Source organism: Asterias amurensis, chromosome 14 (assembly GCF_032118995.1).
Source record: "Asterias amurensis chromosome 14, ASM3211899v1".
Taxonomy (NCBI): domain Eukaryota; kingdom Metazoa; phylum Echinodermata; class Asteroidea; order Forcipulatida; family Asteriidae; genus Asterias; species Asterias amurensis.
The window spans coordinates 14,966,440-14,988,625 of NC_092661.1; the positions used below are offsets into that span (position 1 = coordinate 14,966,440).

The 22,186-nt window shown below is 38.7% G+C and overlaps 1 protein-coding gene across 1 annotated transcript in view; it reads left to right on the forward strand.

The window, feature by feature from the left end:
• The first annotated feature begins 1,985 nt into the window (after nucleotides 1–1,985).
• LOC139946972 (uncharacterized) overlaps nucleotides 1,986–22,186 on the forward strand; it is a 145,324-nt gene continuing 125,123 nt past the window's right edge. The window contains exon 1 of the mRNA XM_071944768.1: nucleotides 1,986–2,852. Coding sequence (XP_071800869.1) covers nucleotides 2,259–2,852 — 594 coding nt within the window. The 5' untranslated portion in view covers nucleotides 1,986–2,258. The remainder of the gene's footprint in view (nucleotides 2,853–22,186) is intronic.

A 22,186-nucleotide genomic window follows, 5' to 3' on the forward strand; every position in this document is an offset into this window, starting at 1 on the left:
GTTCATACTTCCTGCGAATGCGAATGCGAAACGAATTTGACGTAAATGTGATGTCACAACCCTCCTTTCGCAGCGATATTCGCAAGTGAGTTGGGCAAAGTTGCCCTGCTGCGAATTATTCGATGCGAATTTTGTGACGTCAACGTTCGTATCGCATTCGCATTTGCAGGAAGTATGAACCGGGCTTAATGTGAATTTATAGTGACATTTTTAATCACATTGCTGTTATGATTTTAGCCATGGTGCGTCAAATTCAAAGTCAGAGTAACCGGAGCGTGTCACTGGTTCGAATCCCGGTCATTCGTGTACTTGAGCAAGACGCTTTATAGCTTCCTTCAACCAAGTGCTTCACCCAATGGGTATACCTAAGAGGGTCAAGGTTGATATTGTGTAAGTCCCTGGAGCACCATTGCAACACAGCTGATGTACAGATTCGATCCATGGTGATTAATGTTCACTTCGTGCCAGACACCACTCAACTGCTTTATCGAACCCGGTACGTGTTAGCTCTCGGAGGATCCGCGGCAATGAAAGGGAATCAACCTATTCCATTCGTTCCCGGATGCATCTGTTTCTCTCTGTACTGATGAGTGTTGTCGTACTCAATTAATGTTAATGTTTTTTCTTTTTCGCGGGATTCCCTTTTTTTGAATCGATTTAAAAAAACAAACTTGTCCGTAATAGTGCAGAACAATAATTGCTTCCCGGTTGTATTTTTACACCGCAGCGAGTGGTTTTGTACTGTAACACTGCCAATTCCTGTATTGAGATGAACGTTATTAGTAACGCTGTTATTTTAAACACGTGATCTATTTTGATGATTATTTCAAAAAGGGAAAGAAGGCCCGAATTCCATTCTGTCCCTTAAGAGATTCTGTCCCCCTATTATTATTGCTGCGAACTGTGTACAAACTTATTGTGATAGCGCCCTCTTTTGAATCATCCTCCTATATCCCATGTTAACTTCCCATAATGGGGGCAGAATCTCCGGCGGGCGAACAGCCCCCTGCAGGGCCCAATTTTTCATAGAGCTGCTAAGCACAAAAATTTGCTTAGCATGAAATTTCTTCCTTGATAAAAACAGGATTACCAACCAAATTTCCACATGATTTTCAGGAAGAGCAAACAACAGCTGAATACCAATAACAAGCAATATGCAACAAATGGAAATTCGGTAATCCTGTTTTTATCAAGGAAGAAATTTCATTTCTGTGCTTAGCAGCTCTATAAAATTGGGCCCAGCAGCTGGTGGAACATCGTTTTGTATAACCATGGTATAAGTATAACCAGTGTCATTTGCGTTGGCAAAAGTACTTCACAGAGTAATCATGAAACCAACCAGCAAAATCAACCAGCAAAACAGTTTTTAATTAAAATTGTGCTTATTTTTTGCCATGTTATCCTAAAATAACTTATAGAGAACATAAGAAATGATCCAGACCAACTCTTGACACAAACTGCATTATTTTTTGCAACAGACAAGTTGACTAGCGCCCTCTATTATTTTCCCGGCACTTATTTCCTGGCACTTAACCATCTAGGCAATCAGAAAACCAGTGAAATATATTTAATCCAAAAATAATTTATAGAGACCGCAAGAAATGATACAGACCCACTCTTGACACAAACTGCATTTTTTTTGGCAACAGACAAGTTGACTAGCGCCCGCTGTTATTTTCCCTGGCACTTAACCATCTAAGCAATGAGAAAACCAGTGAAATAATTATATTTAATCCAAAAATAATTTATAGAGACCATAAGAAATGATACAGACCCACTCTTGACACAAACTGCATTATTTTTTGCGACAGACAAGTTGACTAGCGCCCTCTGTTATTTTCCCTGGCACCCGATCTTAGCCATCGAGGCAATCAGATGTTCGTGACGAGAGCGTGTACAAATCGATCAGAAAACCAGTGAACCGTTAACAGTTAGTCAAGAATTAATAACAAGTTTAGCACGCGCGGCGCGGTAGGTAACTTTTCAACACGCAGGGAAGTAGCCGGATTTTAACTTTTTTTGAGGAGGTCAAACGAAAATTTGGTTGCAAAAAGAACCGGACATACATGTACATCTCGAAGTGACTGTCTATGGCTGATGTTGTACAAGTGCAGGAGCAAAAAAGAGATGATGTTTTCAAGGATTTAAGAATCTCAAGGTTGCCGCTTCGCAAGGCCGGTGAGCCAAAACCACACCGGTTAATTTAGCTCCACGTACGGCGCACGTTTGATGAAGCAAGGACCCCCGGTGGAATTATTATGGCGTCCGGAAACACCAAAAAGAAGGGATTTTTCCACGGGATGCGAAAGCGATCTTCAAGCTTTGCACACACGGATGACAGAGAGTCCCTGACTGACAGGGAACTTCGAACTTTCTTGAGGTCGGTAAGTCTTGATCCAGCTCATCTGCAACCAACAAAATCATCTCAGAGGGATGAAATTCTAGAACTTGAAGGGGATCAAGAGCAACTCCCAAAAGTGCTCCCCAAACTACGCCTTCGATCCTACTCGGATTCGGCTGCGGGCCTCTCCAAACACCGAGCAGCACCCGCCTTGAAAACAATTCCGGAAAGATTCTCGAGGTCTTTTACAGCCAACACTACGAATAAAACCAATAATTTTGCCAGTGATTTTACGTTTTTTGAGGATGATTCCGAAGATGATATTTGGAGCTCGGTGGAGAGTTTCGATTCCGGAGATGTAGAGATTTACAGCAACTCCCCACCGGTTGCGAGGAGAGAATGCAATGGAGGGAAAGGCGGATTTGGACCCATGCCACAGAGGTTGGATCGTGCCGTCAGTCAACCTGGAACACAGGTATTCTCCTGGCTGCCAAATGGAAATCGGGTCATGGTAGGTTCTGTTTTAATACAACAGTTTTCCTTACTTTAAATATAAATAAATCCATGAATCATAATAAAAAAGTATGAGAAACCTCATACATACTGTCATAATTAAAATTTCCTTTTTATAATAAAGGAACATTACAGACGTGGTTTTTGCAAGAAAAATCTGCTGGCAGTATAAGCACATTATGTAATCCACCATATTATACATAAAATGACAAACCTGTAGAAGTTTCAGATCGTTCAGCCAACTGGGTCACGAAAGAATCGTGAAAAACCAATTACAAATTTTGCATTGCATTGATGCCAAAACAAAAATGAAAACGCTCACTGAGCGATATACTCCAAACGCGAAGTAAGACTATTTGTTTCTCATCCCCTACTACATTTCAGACAGAGATATTTCATGTGATGTTTTCTTCTACTATCATCATCATTAGACCGTGTAAGTTTTATGTAAATCTGTGATCTTCACTTTTAGTTTCTTACCAATTCTGTAACGTTCCTTTAAAATTAATTATAATAATATTAATGTCTGATGAAATAGTTTAGTTTTAAAGTTTAATTAAAAAATCACACAAGGGAAATTGACTCGGTTAATTTGAAATAATTTCGGGTTGAACAAAGAACAATTGACTAGAGTGGGACTCGAACCAACGACCTCTGGATTAATGTGCCCCCTGAGCACTCTATCTTGACGTGTGGAGATGGCATCTATTTTTTCAATATCTTTGTTCAGGGTGCCAATCAGAAGCCATTAACTGTTATAATGTTAACTGCCATGTAGTCAGGGATCGCAGCGTCATAAGATATAGCCTGGGAAGAAGCAGCCGCCAGGGGATCACCTTGAGGGATGAGAACCGTGGGGGTTGCCCAGGCTGTGGTTTGATTGACTGCATATTGCACCACAGCACATCGTAAACCACGGCATTACATGGTGTAAAGTAAAGGAATTTGTAGGATTTGAAACTTTGCATGGTGGAGATAAGATATAGAAGAGTTTGCGGTAACACCATGTAATAACAATCTCTAAATGAGTTGGGGTGGTTCTGAAAAGAACCGTTGGGTTAACTCGACGTTTCGATCAGTATGCTCTGATCGTCTTCTGGAGAATGCTGAAGACGATTCTCCAGAAGACGATCAGAGCATACTGATCGAAACGTCGAGTTAACCCAACGGTTCTTTTCAGAACCACCCCAACTCATTTAGAGATTGTTATTACATGGTGTTACCGCAAACTCTTCTATATAAAGGAATTTGTCTCATACATGTACGTAGCTCTCCACAATATGTTGCAGGAAAATACATTGTTAAAGTGCCTTGACTAAAGTTGTAGTGTCACTGAGTTGCTTGTTATTTTTTAAGCCAACTATTATATCTTCCCATTTTCCTAATTTCCTGTAAAAAAAAAAATAACTGAACCTTAGTTTTCGTAAAGCTAGGTTTAATTTTTGAAAACTGAAGTTATAGAATCTGCTCAAACATGCAGATGGGCAATTCCTTTTCTCTATCATTTTTAAAAGTTAGTACCTCAATACATTGATCCCAGGTAACCCCCCATCCCCAAAGCATGCATCCCCAAGCACCCAGATAATGAGCCGATTATAGCCCCCTCACTAAGCCCCCACTTTTCCCCCCTAAGGTTAAGGTTAGATAAATACCTCTTTGTTCCCTGCAACCTATCACCCACCAAATACAAAGGGTGTTTTTTCTTTTTTGGGCCGTTCATTGATTCTCTTCATTGATGTCCCTCTAATCAAATCCCTCATGAGAATGTGTGAGACGCAAAAGAGCAGATCCTCAGTTTTCACATTAATATTTAATGAAGGGTTTAAGGTTTTAAGGCATACCTTCCCAGATTAAAATCACTTTGTTGTTGTAGAAATCCTCGCTGTTTTTTTTTCTGGAGTTGTTGTTGTTTTCTTTACATTCAAACATTGTTAGAGGAAAGTTGTTTGTTCATTAAGAAGGATTCCTCCCTTCCACTGAACAAGGTTTTTCTTTCGAAAAAACTCAAAATTGAATTAGTTGTTTGCAAGCCTGATACTTCACGAAGGCAATGCAGGTTATTGTCTCTATGTCCCAATTGGTGCCTCGAAAATGCTACAGTAAAAATGTACATTTTTTTTTCTTCTTTTTCATACGATGCTCTTTACCAAGGAGAAAACACCCATGGTGTCACTGTCCTTTCAAACACGAAGCATACAGACCTGATGGCAAAATTTTCTTTCAAATAGAAGGCTTAAACCTTCTATTATTCAAACAACTTTAGCAATAGTGCCATGAACTAACACACACTAAATGTTGCACCATTTTTTAAAAAGAAGACGACTGATGGATGTGATTAAATTTTGAATCCTGACAAATTACAACATATCTTCAGGTTCAAATTATTTACCAATAGGCTAATCATAGGCCTTAATTGAAAGATTGTAACTTTCTAGGATCTATTTTAAAAGAAAAGCTATTTTGGGCCAAAAATCAGACCCCTAATTTTTGATTTACAAAGTTGGTGCAGTTACGGCTCTTTGATTCATTGAGATCCTGTCATGTGTCAGTTGAGGGGAAAATTAAAAAATAAAATCACCTTGACTTTAATATTAGCCAAGTGGAGTTATTTTGGCAGACAGAACTGTGACTTAAATAAAAAAACACCTAAATTTAACTTTTGTTTAAAGGGATGCTGCAGTGAGTTAAAATAAAACAGTTAATTTTGTTGTCATTTATTTCTGATATTTGTATTGAACATCAATAAACTGTGTTTTGTTTTTTCCCTGACATATCTCACGTGCGTAATTAGCGAATAAGTCATGCCCCCCCCCTTTTGTGGATTGTTACCGCCCCCTACCATCGATGTCAGGTCGGTAATTCAAACATATCGTCGGCAAAAAGAGTCTGGTCCCTAACTACACGCGCCTAGGTACCAGGCCACACAGTGCACACGTCTCTATATGCACACAGCCAGGGGGCCCGTCGGCTCGGGTTCCCGACATGACGTCACGTTTATGCTCCCTTTTAGAGGGGGGGGGGGAGGGTCCCCTAATCTCTTGAAAACCATTTTAAAAATACTTGCGCATTGAAAGAAAAAAATATTTCAGGTTTAAAAAGTCATGTTTAATCGTTTCAATTATTAAAAAACCCACTGCAGCCACCCTTTAAATAAATACAATTTAAGTAGAAAACCTTTGTATTGTGTTCCTAGACATTGGACAAAGCATCACCCTGACCCAAGTTTTCTGATTACGGCGTTTCAATAACCTTTGGAAGGAGTCGGTCCTTACCCACAACTTTACACAATTCAAAATTATTTAAAACTACCTTGACTTTTATAGCCCAGTCCAGTGTCCTTACTCTTTGCCCAGTCTAGTCTGTCTAATTTTTCCTTCATGGTCTAAAGTAACATTTATATCTGATAAACCAGAAGCCCCACCAAAACGAATTTAGAGTGTGCAAACACAAACCACAAGTTGACTTTTGTAAAGACTGCTAGTGATAACCTAATTAGTCCTAATCACTGTGTAAACCACACACTTTAACTGGAGGCTCCTGTATACCCCTGTGGACAGTTATACAAACACTAGAGTACAATGAAAGATAAATGTAGCGCCTTTGATGTCTGCTTGATTTTATTTCTTCCAAAGAGTAGAGTCATGGCCATACATAATAACATGGTGTATACAGATAGTGTGTTTGTCTGTGAAATGTGCACAATGTACACAATTAGTCACCTGCTGTAAAGGTACAAAAAGAGAATAACTGGTATTTATTGACTCCATAGGTGACAATGAGCATAAATCATGGACGGAAGGGGGGGGGGGGGGTGAACAAATGGATGTAACAAGTTTTACAACTATTAAAGCTGTAATCTCCCAATTGGACTTTGTTTGGTTTTTGGTGCCGGGACTTTTCTGTAAATGACAAAATTAAATCTAATGGGGACGTGTAATGGTAAACTGACCTCCCTGTCAACTTACCACGACCGTGATGTAAAACTAACGGGCCTAAAGAGGTTGTGGAAGACTTTCGCGCAGCCACGTTATCTTAACAGGGCAGCTAAAAAGTCCAATGTCGCTACCATGCGGAAACAATAGTGCTGTAACTAAGTTAGCTGTAAATAATTTACAAATAATTATGAGAGAATAACAAACGCTACACATTATTTGTTTTTTCAAGTCTTGGTAAATCTAGCAAATTTACAATTTTAGCCAAACACTTTGTCTGGGGGCATCTCAGCTAGACTGATACGTTCCACACACGGTGTACACTTTTGTACTCATTTGACAACCTTTTGACAACACCAGTGTCAAATTCACACACTCATTTCACGCTTGATTTCCGTAAGTTTAAAACCGAACTGTTCAGTGAACTGCCTCTTGTCAGGACGTTGCTGTTCATCACGTTTTTACCAAAACTGATACAAAGCCTTGCGAGATTTGTATTGTCAGCTCCATTGTTGGCGTTCACTGATGTTGACTCAATCAATGTTATCAGACGCTTTTCTCCTCTTAAAGGGTAGGTATCGATTGGGCTTGGAATTACACTTGGAATTACATGGAGGACATGGTTTACATTGCCCCCGGTCTTGGCCTCGGTGCCCCTTCAAAAGTTTCCTATGGACTTCAACATTTCTAATGGAAGTGCCCTTTGCAAAATTAAAATGGCCTGCTTACATCGATGAAAATCCAGGCCCGAGGTATATTTTTGGTTTTTTTTACTCTAAAACTTCATGGCAATAAAAGCTGCTAGGACTATGACTAGAGTCCTAGATTACGAAAGTGTAGCATTTTGAGAAACATACTTCGAAGCACTGTGGTTATCTAAAAAGATATAAGTTATTTTGCCCCAGCATTTGAATCTGTAACTTTTCTCAGATTGTGTGTTTTTACTGGGATTATGCTTCCTCCGTACTCCAGCTTTTGCGGTGAAAACACGACCACCTTTTGAAATTCTCACGGTAGTTTTATTGTATACTGTAAACAATCATCTATACTTGGTAGTATTTTAAACAAAAAAAATCATTTTTTTCCAAAAACCAAGGGTATACTTTACCTTTAAGGCTAGCCCTACCCAATACCTTCACCTTGACATTCTACAGCATTTGTTAAGTTTCGTCTAAAATAAGCATTGACATTGACTCTTTGACAATGGCAGTTTTTGTGCTCCAAGAGAACCAACACTAAAATTTGATTGATGTTTAAGAATGATCCATCCTTTTGGGATCATAATCGAAGTAAATTTGAGGTACCTCTGTGTTACCTGACCAACATAACTGTTTGCAGGGCTTGAATTTGGGGCCGAAATTCCACAAGACTGTCCAGCCGTCGATTTCACCAAGTTCCGTATTGGAAGAAGTTAGGACACATTGAACCCATCCTAAGTTAGATCGGGTTACTCGTCCTAACTCGAGATAGGATTAATCTTCGCGTTTTCGTGAAATCGGCTGCTGGGCTTGTAGCTAAGAAAGGGAAAGAGTTGTCTGTACAAGAACAGAATCTGAAAGAGAAAGAACTTTCTACAAAGTTAAACTCAACTCTATACTACAAATTTTTGACCAATCAGTAATGGAAGATTTTTACTTTAGTTTTATAGATGAGTGTACTTTAAAGGAACACGTTGCCTTGGATCGGTCGAGTTGGTCTTTGAAAAGCGTTTGTATACGTTTTGATAAAAAATTATTGGTTAGAAAGATGTTTTAAAGTAGAATACAATGATCCACACAATTTGCCTTGAAATTGCGTGGTTTTCCTTTTACTTTGCGAACTAACACGATAGGCCATTTATGGGAGTAAAAAGTTTGACTCCCATAAATGGCCGACCGTGTTAGTCGACGGGGTAAAAGAAAACCACGCAATTTCGAGTGATACTTGTGTGGATCATTATATTCTACTTTTAAAATATCTTTCTAATCAATTCATTTTATATAAACGGTTACAAACTCTTTTCAAAGACCAACTCGTCCAATCCAAGGCAGCGTGTTCCTTTAATACTGAACATAATTGAACCAAACTCAAAAGTATTTTTTGATATTTTAAGATATTTGCATAGAGAGGTAATATTAATCGTATAAAACGAGACCTGTCGGGCTTGTCCATTTTATAATTAACTGGTTGAAGCTAAAACTACTGGCGTCGGGCCTGTCGTCCAAGCCCTGGTTGTATCACATGGGTAAAACTAAACAGACACAGTCTTTTGGTGAAGATGCACAAATTATTTTTATTTAGAAATTGTCATATAATAGTCCAGACTATAACCTTGACCAGTAGAGAGTAGAGGCTTATTGCCCATGCTCCTCGGCCATGGGTGCATTCTCCTGATTGATTCCTACAACCTTGTCCTGTAAGCTTTGCTCAAAAGTAAGTGCCTCTCTTTACAGTTCAATGAAACTCTACAGTTGTTCAGCTCCCCACCCTTTCAAAACACAAACCAAATGTACACATTTGGCCTTCATGTTACATGTAGGTGCTGTGGATTACAGTATTTATTCTATGTGTCATATTTTAATTGTTTACTTTAACATGAAGACCTTTACATTTTGTCAACATTAGCGGATACTTCATAAATGTTCTGGACTTTTTCCATCCGCTTTTCTAGAAACTCACTGAAGAGAACAAGTTTTCCTTTGTTGTGGTTGCCTGGAGGACTGAGTGATGAACAAATAATGACATACCTCATGCGCATATTACTGTAACTAAAATCAACATAAACTTGGCTGTTATGTTATTGGAAGGAAGTCTGTGCCCCCAACCTTGTTTCACGTGTCGTTGTGTTGTCAACCTCTCTGCCTTTAGGGAAATATTATCGTGTATTCTGGCACAATCACTATTTCCATGAATTTGATAGGAATTCACTAAGAATTGTAAATGTTAACCAAATGTAACTCTCTCACAAAAGGGGCAGAAATAAGGTAAATCATATTTTAAAATGTTTATTCTACTTTCACCATGTATTTCAGTTAAAAAGTTTTGTTTACTGCCCCCCTTTTTCCAGAAAACATAACCCCACCCCTAAAACTGATAGTTAGATTATTATGTAATGAATTCAATGCCTTTTCCAACATGGCATGTTTGGCTTGTAGTGTATTCAAGCGCTCGCCTCTCACCAAGGTAACCCTGGTTTGATACTTAGCAAGGGCCTTTAATGTGAGTTGAGTTGTGCGTTGGTTCTCTGCTGTGCCACAAGGGTTTTCCAGACTATCCGGTCTTCCTCCCTCGAGAAAAATTGAACACTTTCGATCTCTGGCTGTGCTCCGTGGTCATAATGGTTTGATGTGGCTGGCTTCTAAAGGCGCCCTTGCATGCTTCTCGAACATGTTGTAGCCGCGTCCTTCAGCAATTCAGCTCCTAGCTGCCAGTAAGGATGATTAGCCTCCCAAATTAAATAGATATATATTAAAACTTTTTTTTTTTTTTTTTTTTTAATGGGTTTTAGTAGCAGAATCATCCATTATGTACTCCCAGTTACATATAGGCCTACAATATGTTCGTGTAATAAGTCTCTGGGGAGATATTTTCCAGGGCAGCACAGTCCACAGCAAACCCTTTCAAGCATACTCATCTTGTTTAAAGAGCTATACAGGTAGTACAACGTTCACGGTGCAATGTTTTTAAACCTTGAGTTTCCCCTTTTTTAAATTTATATTTGGAGGGCCATTGTTTGATGCCTTGTACACCGTCCCTGCCAGCGATATTAAAACACAATGAACAGTTAGCCTTTTTTCTTTCTTTTAATTGAATGGTTTCTTTTCAATGACATGATCCATTGAATGGGTATTATTTTTTTTTTTCCTGCCGATGGGCAGTCTACGTTTACATCAACTTTGACACCCCCGCTGTTTGGATTGGCTTGGCCGGTGTACATAGCGCCCATTGAACTTGATCCCAAAAAGACGTGAGTCATCGAACTTGGTTTATTATATCTGGGTACATGCTGGGAGGAAACTCCTTAAATAGAACCTCGTCGTCGTCGTCGTCGGGGGAAATCGATCTTCTTTAATTAGGAAACAATTCTCTTTTTCTGTTTGTTTCAAAAATCACATTGTTTTAGGTTCATTGTCGGACACATTCAGAAAGTTTGTTATTTATTAGTTCAAGTGCAAAGTTGAAACAAGTACAATTAACTGAAACAGGGGCACACTGTGAACTGAACCGAACTAGTTTTGTTTTAAAGCTCTCGGTCCAATCATGTCAACTCCATGTTGCTGTGTTATTCCTGGATCCAATTAAGAGGTGAAGCCAAATTTCCGGATTGTTACTGCTCTCGGAGGAATTTTGCTGGAGTTTTTTTCTTCAAATTTCTCAAGTTTCCTTGGTGGAGGTCTGTCTTGGTAATAAGGCAAGCCTTAAGGTCTTGGATCTCATACTACAATCGGGGCCCTAGCCAGCTTCGGATCACTTCTTCGTGGTAGATGTTTGTTACAAGACCGTGCCGATTCCTCGTTGTCGATGAACAGTCTCACAGGTTGTTAAGGTAAGAAATGGAGAGAGGAGATTAAGTTGTAATCGGGTTTTCGATTGCGCTGTGTTGCCAGAGTATTTTTTTATTTCTCTGTTTTTTCTCACAGGAATTGTATGGCATTGCCAGCAAAAAAAAATGTAAAGAAATCGAAAGCTTAATTTTTCAAGTTGGTGCAAGCATTATGTTTTAGAGGATTCGGGCCTCAACCTTTAGCTTCAGAGGGGCAAGGCCACTTCATATTACAGCTTGAGAGTTAATATTCCCAAATACATGTATTGGGAAAACTGGTCAAAGCAGAATGAATCAAATGCTCTGCAAAGAATTTGTTTAAGTTACCTGTCAAAAAAAAAAAAAAACCCAACAATTATGGGCAATTTTAATAGTAATACTACATGTATGTGACCGTTTGATACTTTATAAAGATTGGACTGTTTAAGAATGTGCCCAGTGGGTGGATTTCACAAAGAGTTAAGACTAGTCTTATCGCAAGTTAGGACGAGTTACTTGTCCTAACTTAGGACTAGCCATACGCAGTCAATAACTCTTTGTGAAATCGACCCCAGAACAGTTGTTAGGACCTTACATGTACATGGTTGCTACTTATAAACTGTACGTGATCAAGAAAGTGTCCGCACAGTTGTAATGTTAGGACTTTAGGTTCGGATGTTGCCGGTAATTAGAAACTGTAATAAGAAAGTGTCCACCACAGTTGTAGAGTAAGGACTTCAGGTTGGGATCATGACTTGGTCTTAGAAACGTTAACTATTTAAGACAAGTGTCCACCACAGATGTAAGGACTGACAGGTAAGGTTGGGATCAAGTTGTCGGTACATAGAAACTGTAATAAGAAAGTGTCTACCATAGTTGTAGAGTGAGGACTTTAAGTTGGGATCATGACGTGGTACTAAGAAACTGTAACTGATTAAGACAAATGTCCAGCACAGGTGTGAGGACGTTTTAGGTTGGATCACGTTGGTACTTAGAAACAGTCACTGTTTAAGAAAGTGTCCAGGGGTGGATTTCACAAAGAGTTAGGACCAGTCTTATCTCGAGTTAGGACCAGTTACTCGTCCTAACTTAGGACTAGCCATGCAAATTAGGACTAGTCCTAACTCTTTGTGAAATCGACCCCAGCAAAGTTGTAAGGACTTTAGGTTGGGATCAAGTAAGCGGCCAGCACATTTGTACTTTAAGTTGGGATCGCGCTGGTTTCGAAATTGGAACTATTTTTAGTGTCCAGCACAGTTATATGAAGGACATCCCCAACGTACATGTCTAAGAATGATGATACATCTTAGAGGCAAATATATGAGAGAGATTACACACCAAGGTGTCTGACAAACAATTTGCCACCAATTTATCAACAAATCTTTTTCCAGAACTATTGAAGGTGATGTTTTCTTCTGGAATACAAAACAGTCCAGACTTCAAACACACCTTGGATTTGAGTAAAGGGATTGCCGTGCCTTGTAAAGTAATGAAAAGAAACGTGATTCATAAAACTATCTGTTGGGGTGTGATAATAAGCAGTTAAATCCGACAAGTAGAACTTTCTTTGGAAATGCCACTCAAAGGGTCCCCCCTCAGGGAACCCCACCTGTGTCTTCAAAGCTAAGTAAATTTACCTAGCAAACTTCAAACCTGTTACCTTGTTGTCGTCGTCGGCGTGTCCATTGTTCATTGATTTCTTCACCTTTTGTCCGAGAGAGAAAGAAAATGTCAGGGATTGGAGGTTTTTGCTCTCGATGATTTCATTTGGGACCGTTACCCCATGTGTCAACATCTTGGAGTAGGTAAACAATGTTTTATTGTTTGGGACCTTTGGAGATGTTTGCCTAATTCAGGCACCTGCCAAATGGTGTACAATGTTTCCGTTTGGTGAAGCGATCCAATAAATTGTCTTGATTTGTGGTCGCTGGCTTAGTCGCTAATAACTGAAAGGGTTGTTGGTGTCAATTTTGTTTTGCTCGTTTTAGATTGAAAATGCCTGTAACTGTAACTCAGATGAATGAAAAAACCCATGTTTCTATTATAGGTACATTATTATTCAGGAATGGTAAGGACAATAAACATTGTTTTATTTAAGTAGGAAAACTTACTGATTATTTTTCATAGAACCGTTTTTTAAATAATATATGTTAAATATAATTCCCTCTAAAATGAAGTCTGAGGAAATACTGCACATCTGTAAAATCTAAAAACACAACATTGATTTTGGTTGTTTTTACCAAAATTAGAATGTGTTTCCAGTGCTGAAAATTGTGCATGGTTTTCACTATTTTCCCCTGACTTGCACATCGGATTAAGCCCAATTTTTCAAAGGTTTGTGAAAATCAATGATTTATCACACAAAACATGATCACTGTGTGCCACCATATAAGTGATACTTGTAACTTTTTGGAAACAAGTCAAAATTTTTGGTTTAAATTCATTATATCGAAGGCAAGGTTACAGGTGTGCTAACCGGCTAGAACTACCCACTGGACCATGCATACAATTTCCTTAGTGGGTCATTAAACACAACAAATGAACAAGTCCGACATTGTAGCATATTTTTAATTTTGTTTTTTTAAAGACATTAAAACCAATAGGCTGCAATAAGTCTGCGCAATAGCCACTTGTAAACCTTGACATGGTGCCGTGGGTCTTATAGGACCAGTTTTAGCTCCGCATACCTTTAGGAAAAAAATAATGAGCACTTTTTGACGCCCTTCGGGTGTGAAAAGTGCTATAAGAGTTGATTATTATTGTTACTATTATTGATACTTCTTTTATTGGCTATTACAGGACTGGAATTTAACACAGGCCCGAGGCCACTGATTTAGGTGTCTGGCCTGGGCCCAATTTCATAGAGCTGCTAAGCACAAACATTTGCTTAGCACGAAATTGCTCCCTTGATAAAAACAGGATTACCAACCAAATTTCCTTTTGTTGCATATTGCTTGTTACTGGTATTCAGCTGTTGTTTGGTTATTCTGAAAATCATGTGGAAATTTGGTTGGTAATCTTGTTTTTATTAAGAAATTTCATGCTAAGCAAATTTTTGTGCTAAGCAGCTTTATGGAATTGGGCCCTGTAGTGTACATATCAACTAAGGACTGGACGCGCGGACTGGACAGGTCCGTCTGTCTGTGATTTTTCCAACAAAAGTGAAACTGTGATTTTAAACAAAAGAAAGTCTGATAGACACCTTTCCATTATATAGATGGGTTGCAATACGCGTCATTGATCGCCATCTTTGATGTAAAATAATGGAAAAGTACATGCTGCACGTCATTCTCAGCCAATGGTAGCCCTTCACGCGCGCACAATTCATCAAATATGGCAGCCGATGATCCGTTTAGCAATCCATCTTTTGAGTAATGAAGTATCAGTATGCCCCATGAAGACGGATTTATATAAACCTTATAGCATACAATATGTCTTGGTGCTTTTTCAAATAAGAACAGTATTCATGTTCTGGTCTCGTTAAATTTTACAATAACAAGTTATTCACTTTAGAAAATGTCATCAAAACATATTATTGTTTAGGTGTAAACAGTGATTTCGGAATCAGTGATTGATTGAACCAAGTAAAGTTCTGTGAATTTAAAAAACAGAAAACAAAACAATCGTTGGGAAATGTTTGCCAAGAATGTCCATACAAAAAAACACACACATTTCTTTGAAAGAGTTGTACATTTAAAAAAGAAAACCTTCCCCATCACAACAATGGGTTTTTAACATAACAGCAGGGGGTCTGCTCCACCCACCCTACCCCTTTGACACCCAGTCTAAAACGGGCGTCTCGGTCCGTAGAGAGAGGAGAGTATGTAACAACAAGCGCCAGTATCAATTCTTATCTACAAGTATAATATCCAGAGGTCCCGACACTATTATACTCCAAAAACGAGAACATACTTCTGATCCAGAGTGCACTTGGGGGATGCTTAAAGGCACACGACACCTTTGGTAATTACTTTTAAAAATAATTGTCGGCATAAAAACTTTCTTGGTAACGAGCAAGAGAGCAGTTAGAAACATTGCGAGAAACGGCTCCCTCTGAAGTAATCTAGTTTTTGAGAATGAGATAGTTTCTCACTCAAATAATACTATTATATAAAGACTTCAAGCCTGAAGCCTAAAAGACTTCAAGCCTGAAGCCTTTTATAAGGCATCTGAAAGCCTACAAATTTGTGCAAAGAGGGTGTTTTTTCTGTCATTATTCTTTTGCAATTTCGATGACCAATTGAGGCCAAACTTTAACAGATGCCTTATTTTTTAAATGCATTGTTGGGATACACAAAGTGAGAATACTGGTCTTTGACAATTACCAAAAGTATCCAGCCATCGATTTCACCAAACTCTTCCTAACTTAGGATTAATCTTGGGACTAAGGACTAGGTTAAGTTCCGTAGCCAAAAGACGTTATGATGTATTCAACCCACCCTAAGTTAGGACAAGTTACTCGTCCTTACTTGTCCTAACTCGAGATGGGATTAATCCTAGCGTTTCGAGAAATGGGCTGCAGTTCCTTTAACTATCAAGCACAATGTTTATTGTATTTTTATTCCTGAGGTCAGGTGGTTTTGGATTTTTCTTTACAGTTTTTTTTATATTTTATTTTAGTACAAGAGGTTTTGTTACAACTCTTGAGGGACTTCTTGTATCAATTGAAGTGGATTATCGGATCAAAGGTGAGCTCATGTTGAGTGAGTTAGACCATGAATGGTGGGTGGGAAGAATGGGGAAGTCAGCTACACGTTTTAGGACTGTTGTTATTGGCAGGCTTCAAAATCAGACGCCATACAGCTTGGTTCGGCAAAACTCTCGGGAAATAGTCTTGTATTCCTTGGGAAGCATGAGCTATACCCCTGCTTTGGGGAACATGTATTTAAGTTAGATTACCCTCGGGGTTAGATAGCGTATTGAGCCTGACCTGAACTGTATTTGTAATTGTAAATTAGAGTAAATTGTATATTTACTTAGAAAATGTACTGCGCCATGAATATTTTTTTTTAAATACCATAGGTCTACTTGTAAAAAAAGATTTTTTTTCTTTTTTCTTGAAATAATTGTGTGCACTGCTGCGTGTGCTCAAACTACTTATAATATAACGGCTAGTGATCCATTGGTTTTGTGAATAATCTTAAGTTCGGTTGTGGTCTTACTGTAGTTTTACTGACCGACTTCTTAAACTTCTAGACTCGGGCAAGTGATCCAGTTGTGAGTATTTGAAACCCTGCTTAATGGCTTAATGTTATTTTTTTTCTCAGGAAAATGAACAAAGTTTTTAAAAGAAACTGGAGTGCTGTAGTGTTAGGCATCGTAACATTTCTTGTGGTTTTATTTCATGTCTTTACTCTGAAGTGATGTAGTTTTCAAAAAAGAAGTTGGCCTATTTTTTCCTGAATTTGATTTCGAGACCTCGGATTTAGAATTTAAGGTCTGAAAATCAAGTATATATGAAAGCACACAACTTTGTGTGACAGTGGTGTTTTTTTCTTTCATTATTTTCTGGCAACTTCGACGACCGATTGAGCTCAAATTTTAACAGGTTTGTTATTTTGTGCATATTATGTTGAGATACACCAAGTGATAGGACTTGTCTTTGGCAATTACCAATAGTTTCCAGTGTCTTTAAGTGATTTTGCCCTGATGAAGCTGTCTTTACTTCAAACCTCAAAGCGCTTCTTTTCTCCTGTATGTGTTTTGTCTCCTTGTTGTGTTCGAGACTATAGTTATGGCTCACCGTCATCATTATCTCTAGGTATTGATTATTGCTATGTTTGCGCTGTCAGTGGATGAAGTGTGGTAAACAATCCTCTCAAGTGTTTACCTCACTGACAACCAACCCATGCCAAATATCAAAGAGCTGCTTTGCTTAACAGTTTCCTGCTAAGCAGTAATGAGCAGGGCCCAATTTCATGGAGCTGCTAAGCACAAAAGCATGAAATTTATTCCTTGATAAAAACAGAATTACTAATCAAATTTCCATTTATTGCATATTGCTTGTTACTGGTAATCAGCTGTTGTTTGCTTATAAATCCTGAAAATGACGTGGAAATTTGGTTGGTAATACTGTTTTTATCAAGGCAAAAATTTCATGCTAAGCAAATTTGTGTGCTTAGCAGCTCTATAATGCTGTTCAGCATAAAATAAAGTGGGGTACAGTCACAAAGCCAGGTTCTCCCAAATACCAAAATCAAAACTAATCAAAATGCGTTTCACTACCAGTCGCAGCAATGGTAAATGTATGATAATTTGGCTGGTAACCTATTTTTTCATGAGATTTTGTAGTTGGGCCCTGTACTGGAAATTTATTATAATTAGCTGTCAATCTATGGTTACAAGCAGTGTGCAATCAGCTAATTCTTTTTTTTTTCTTAGTTAACTTGCAGTACAACCATGTATAAATTACTTATACTAGGAGTGTTGGTCTCGAAAAAGTGCCATTTTCATTGTTTTGAAAAGTGATATCCCTGTTCGACACCCAAGTTTGTTTACATACAAATATTTACACTAATTATTACAGGTAAAAGTTGTACATGTCTGTCTAGGCCCAATTTCATTCTCTCTTGATTCCTTGTAAAAAAAAACTACTTGCGAACATGCATTACACGTAGAGTGCATATTGGATTATGGAGCAGGCCTATGTGCTCTTCCCCAGCTGGGGCCAATTTCATAAAGCCTGTTAAGCAACAAAAACTTGCTAAGCACAAAAAAGTATTGCTTCTTAACACAAACAGGTTACCTGCCAAAATCACATTAGGTTTACACTGTTGTGATTTTGCTAAGCAAAGAAATTTGTCGTGCAGTATTTTTTGCTTTTGAAATTGCGCCCTGGTGTTTGAACTTATCGCTGACTGTAGTAGACTGAGAAGTGTTGCTATATAATGCTGTATTGTAACAAGCAGCGCCAGGAATTGGCCTCGACTCTCCTACAGTATCAACCTACTGACGATAAAGGCTCTACATTTCGTCCCCCCTTAATGACCCCTGTGACTACCCACTCAGTTGTAACCTACCCTCTTTAAGGCCCATTGAGCCTCATCATTGGCCCCCATCGATCCCCCTGGATGGTTGTTATACCAGGATCAATCTGCAACCTTTTGTGCGCCGGCCGTACTCTCATTCTGTTATTAGCCTCCAGTGTCTCACCATTGTTAAACTCTCTGTTAGCTTGAAACAGCGTAGAATAAGGAGCATACATTTGTGTAGCCTTGGATCAAGTGACAAACATTTAGGGGGAGTTGGGGATGAAAAAAGCATGATTGAGTCATCAGGGCTCGATTTCGTAGAGCTGTTAACGGCCGGTTTTGTGCTTACTGCAAGCCTCAAAATAACCCACGGCACGCTGTGGTGCCCTGTGCTTTTGCTGTGGTGCCCTTTGCAAAGTTCCGAAACAAATTTTAAACTTCCTCTTAAAGTGCCCCTTATACCAAAGGGAAATTGCGGTGCCCCTTCAAATGAAATTCAAGGCCTGTTACTGTACTCTCTTAATGTAAAAGAGTAAAAAGAACTTTTTTGTTTGCCATGTAGCGCTCTTGCAAAGAGCCACATGGCAGGCAACTCTTTTTAGAGTGGAGGACAGGTACTTTCAACTTGATTGAGAGTGAAGTTTGTTCTAATTTCACTCAACAAAAGAGTGACACAGATTGACTTTCACTCTCAAAAGAGCGACATTGACACCATTCGGACAAGAGGGTGAAATTTTCACTCTTTTACATTAAGAGTCTTCCGTTTCATAGCGCTGTAACTGTTAGCACCACGAATATGGATGCTAACCTTCCAGTGCTTACTGCATGACAAAAATAAATGACATCAAAATGCAATACATGTTGAACTCACAAGCTGGCTGCCCCTTATTTTCTTGCTAACCCGGGAAATGTGCTTACACCTTAGTGAATTTGTTTGCTAGGATAAGCAGTAAGCACAAACATGTGACGTTAAAGGAACACGTTGCCTTGGATCGGTCGAGTTGGTCTTTGAAAAGCGTTTGTAACCGTTTGTTAAAAAATGCATATGGTTAGATGGATATTTCAAAAGTAGAATATAATGATCCACACAAGTATCACTCAAAGTTGCCTGATTTTCCTTTTACCTCTTTGACAAACACGGTCGGCCATTTATGGGAGTCAAATTTTTGACTCCCATAAATGGCCGACCGTGTTAGTTCGCAAGTAAAAGGAAAACCACGCAATTTCGAGGAAAATGTGTGTGGATCATTATATTCTACTTTTAAAACATCTTTCTAACCGTATGCATTTTTTAACAAACGGTACAAACGCTTTTCAAAGACCAACTCGACCGATCCAAGGCAACGTGTTCCTTTAAGCAGTGCCATGAAATTTGGTCTAGGGCTTAAATTTTGGTTGAAAAATCCACAAGACGGCAGCGCTGTAGGATCAGCACTTCTACCGGACCAGAATTCTTTTTAGAAAAACATAATCAAATTGTCAGTGATGTGCCAACTGGACCAGTTATTGGAGCATTGGATTCCATTAGACTGGATATTTGTTCCACTGGATATTTGTTCACCGCTAAACTAGCCAGCGGGACCATTCATTGGAGAGACATTTTGAATTGTCCACAGGTGTTTGAACTAGCATTTGACCAGAAGGGAGAATGCTGGAGACTTTTGAACGCTAGGTGGCAGCAGACTCAGCAGGTAAACTTCTATTACCTGGTTCATCTGTTACCACCTTTGTCCCAAAAAGTCTCATAAGAGAGGCAAGGCTTTGGCAGGAAGTGTATTTACCGTCTCTGACTGGCTTCATGCTAGGTTTTGCTTAGCAGAAAATGTTTAGGCATCACTCGCTGCTTAGCAGCTCTATGAACCACACCTCCATACCATCTCTGACTGGCTTCCTGCTAAGTTTTGTTTAGCAGGAAATGTTTAGGCATCATTTGCTGCTTAGCAGATCTATGAACCACACCTCCATACTATCACTGACTGGCTTCTTGCTAAGTTTTGCTTAACAGAAAATGTTTAGGCATAACTTGCTGCTTAGCAGCTCTATGAACCACACCTCCATACCATCTCTGACTGGCTTCTTGCTAAGTTTTGCTTAACAAAAAAAGTTTAAGCATAACTTGCTGCTTAGCAGCTCTATGAACCACACCTCCATACCATCTCTGACTGGCTCCTTGCTATAATTTGCTTAACAAAAAATTTGTTAGGCAACACCTCCATTCATATATTGTCTCTCCCCCCCCCCCATTGCAAGTCCTTTTGTGAGCGTCTTACTCCCTAACCACATACCAAATGTTTTTGTCTTCAAGTAGCACACAGGTGTGAGTTTGGCATTCCAATCTTTAATCTTTCTTGATGGGGCTTGAAACATCTTAGGTCACTGTCCTGTGTGTGTGTCTCCAAACTCCACACACAATTTCTGTTATCTTTTTTAAAAAGAAATCAATAACATTGGAAAAGATTGTTTTTCATTCAGTCTGTTATTCTAATGGTTCCATGCTTACGATGATCAATTTTTTTTTTTTGGGGGGGGGGGGTGGGGGCTGGAGGGGAGGTGAGAAAATTAGCCTGCAGCTGATGGGATTGGGTTAGAATTAGGGATAATCCTTTTAATCTGGGATTAAGACTTTGAAAAAGAAATTTAAGGCTGAATAAAAAAAAGGTACTAGTTGACTGTCTCCTCCTTTTTTAATATATTTTATTTTATTTTTACGTTTTCTTTTCAAAGAGACAAATTGTCTGTGTATTTCTCATTAAACTTTATTAGTCTTTTTAAGAACTTGTAAATTCTGCATGAAGCAAGTGGTGACTTGAAACTGAGGAAATGGTGGCCAGTTGGAATTGAAATTCTTGGCGGCCACGTTTGAAAAAGTAAAAAGAATAAAAAGGCCCTTGTATTTTTTTTACTTGGCCTAATAGAATCGAGGTGGTTGAAACTAAGTAAGATTTTGCAGTAAGATGTTAAAGGTTTATGGTATGTTTTTAACGGAAGGTATATGAATGGGAATAACAGTTTTCAAACCCGTTTTCAACAAGTTATTTTGTAAGGCCTGGTTCTTGATAATTTTTGATGGAGTGTGTGTCTCAATAATTTGTTTGAGAGAACCAGGGCCCGATTTCAGAGAGCTGCTTAATCACTAAATATTGCTCAATATTTTTTCTGCTAAGTAAAAATGAGCAGGGCACCAGTCACATACTGTACATGTGATATGGTATTTTAGCTTGTCATTCTTTTCTGGTAAGCATGATTTTATTGTGTTTACGCAGCTCTATGAAATTTGGCATAGACCTCATCATGTTTAAAGCCATTGAACCCTTTCGGTACAGAAAAAGAAAAAAAAGTTCACAGATTTACAAATAATTTACAGGGTTTACAGAAGGTAGTGGTGAAATACTTCTCTTGAAATATTATTCCATGAAATGCTTTACTTTTTGAGAAAACACTTAAATAATATCAATTCTCGTTAACGAGAATTATGGATTTATTTTAAACACATGTCATGACACGGTGAAACGTGCGGATACAAGGGTGGGTTTTTTCCGTTATTTTCTCATGACTCCGATGACCGATTAAACCCAAATTTTCACAGGTTTGTTTTTTGATATAGAAGTTGTGATACACGAAGTGTGGGCCTTGGACAATACTGTTTACCGAAAAAGTCCAATGGCTTTAAACACCAATTTTAAACTTGTTAAACCCCTGTCACCAGACATCGTATTCTCACTGAAGGCCTTGGGTACAATTTTGGCCAGACAGAAAACAAAATTGTGTAAGATACATAATGTGGAACCACTCCCTAAGATTTAACATGGTGGTGGTAACCGATCGCAACCTACCATGATATCATATAGCAATGTTCAAGTGGTAACCCGCATTTTCTTTCTATGCCGATTTTGTTATTGACAATGTGTGTGACTTGGTATAAAATTGG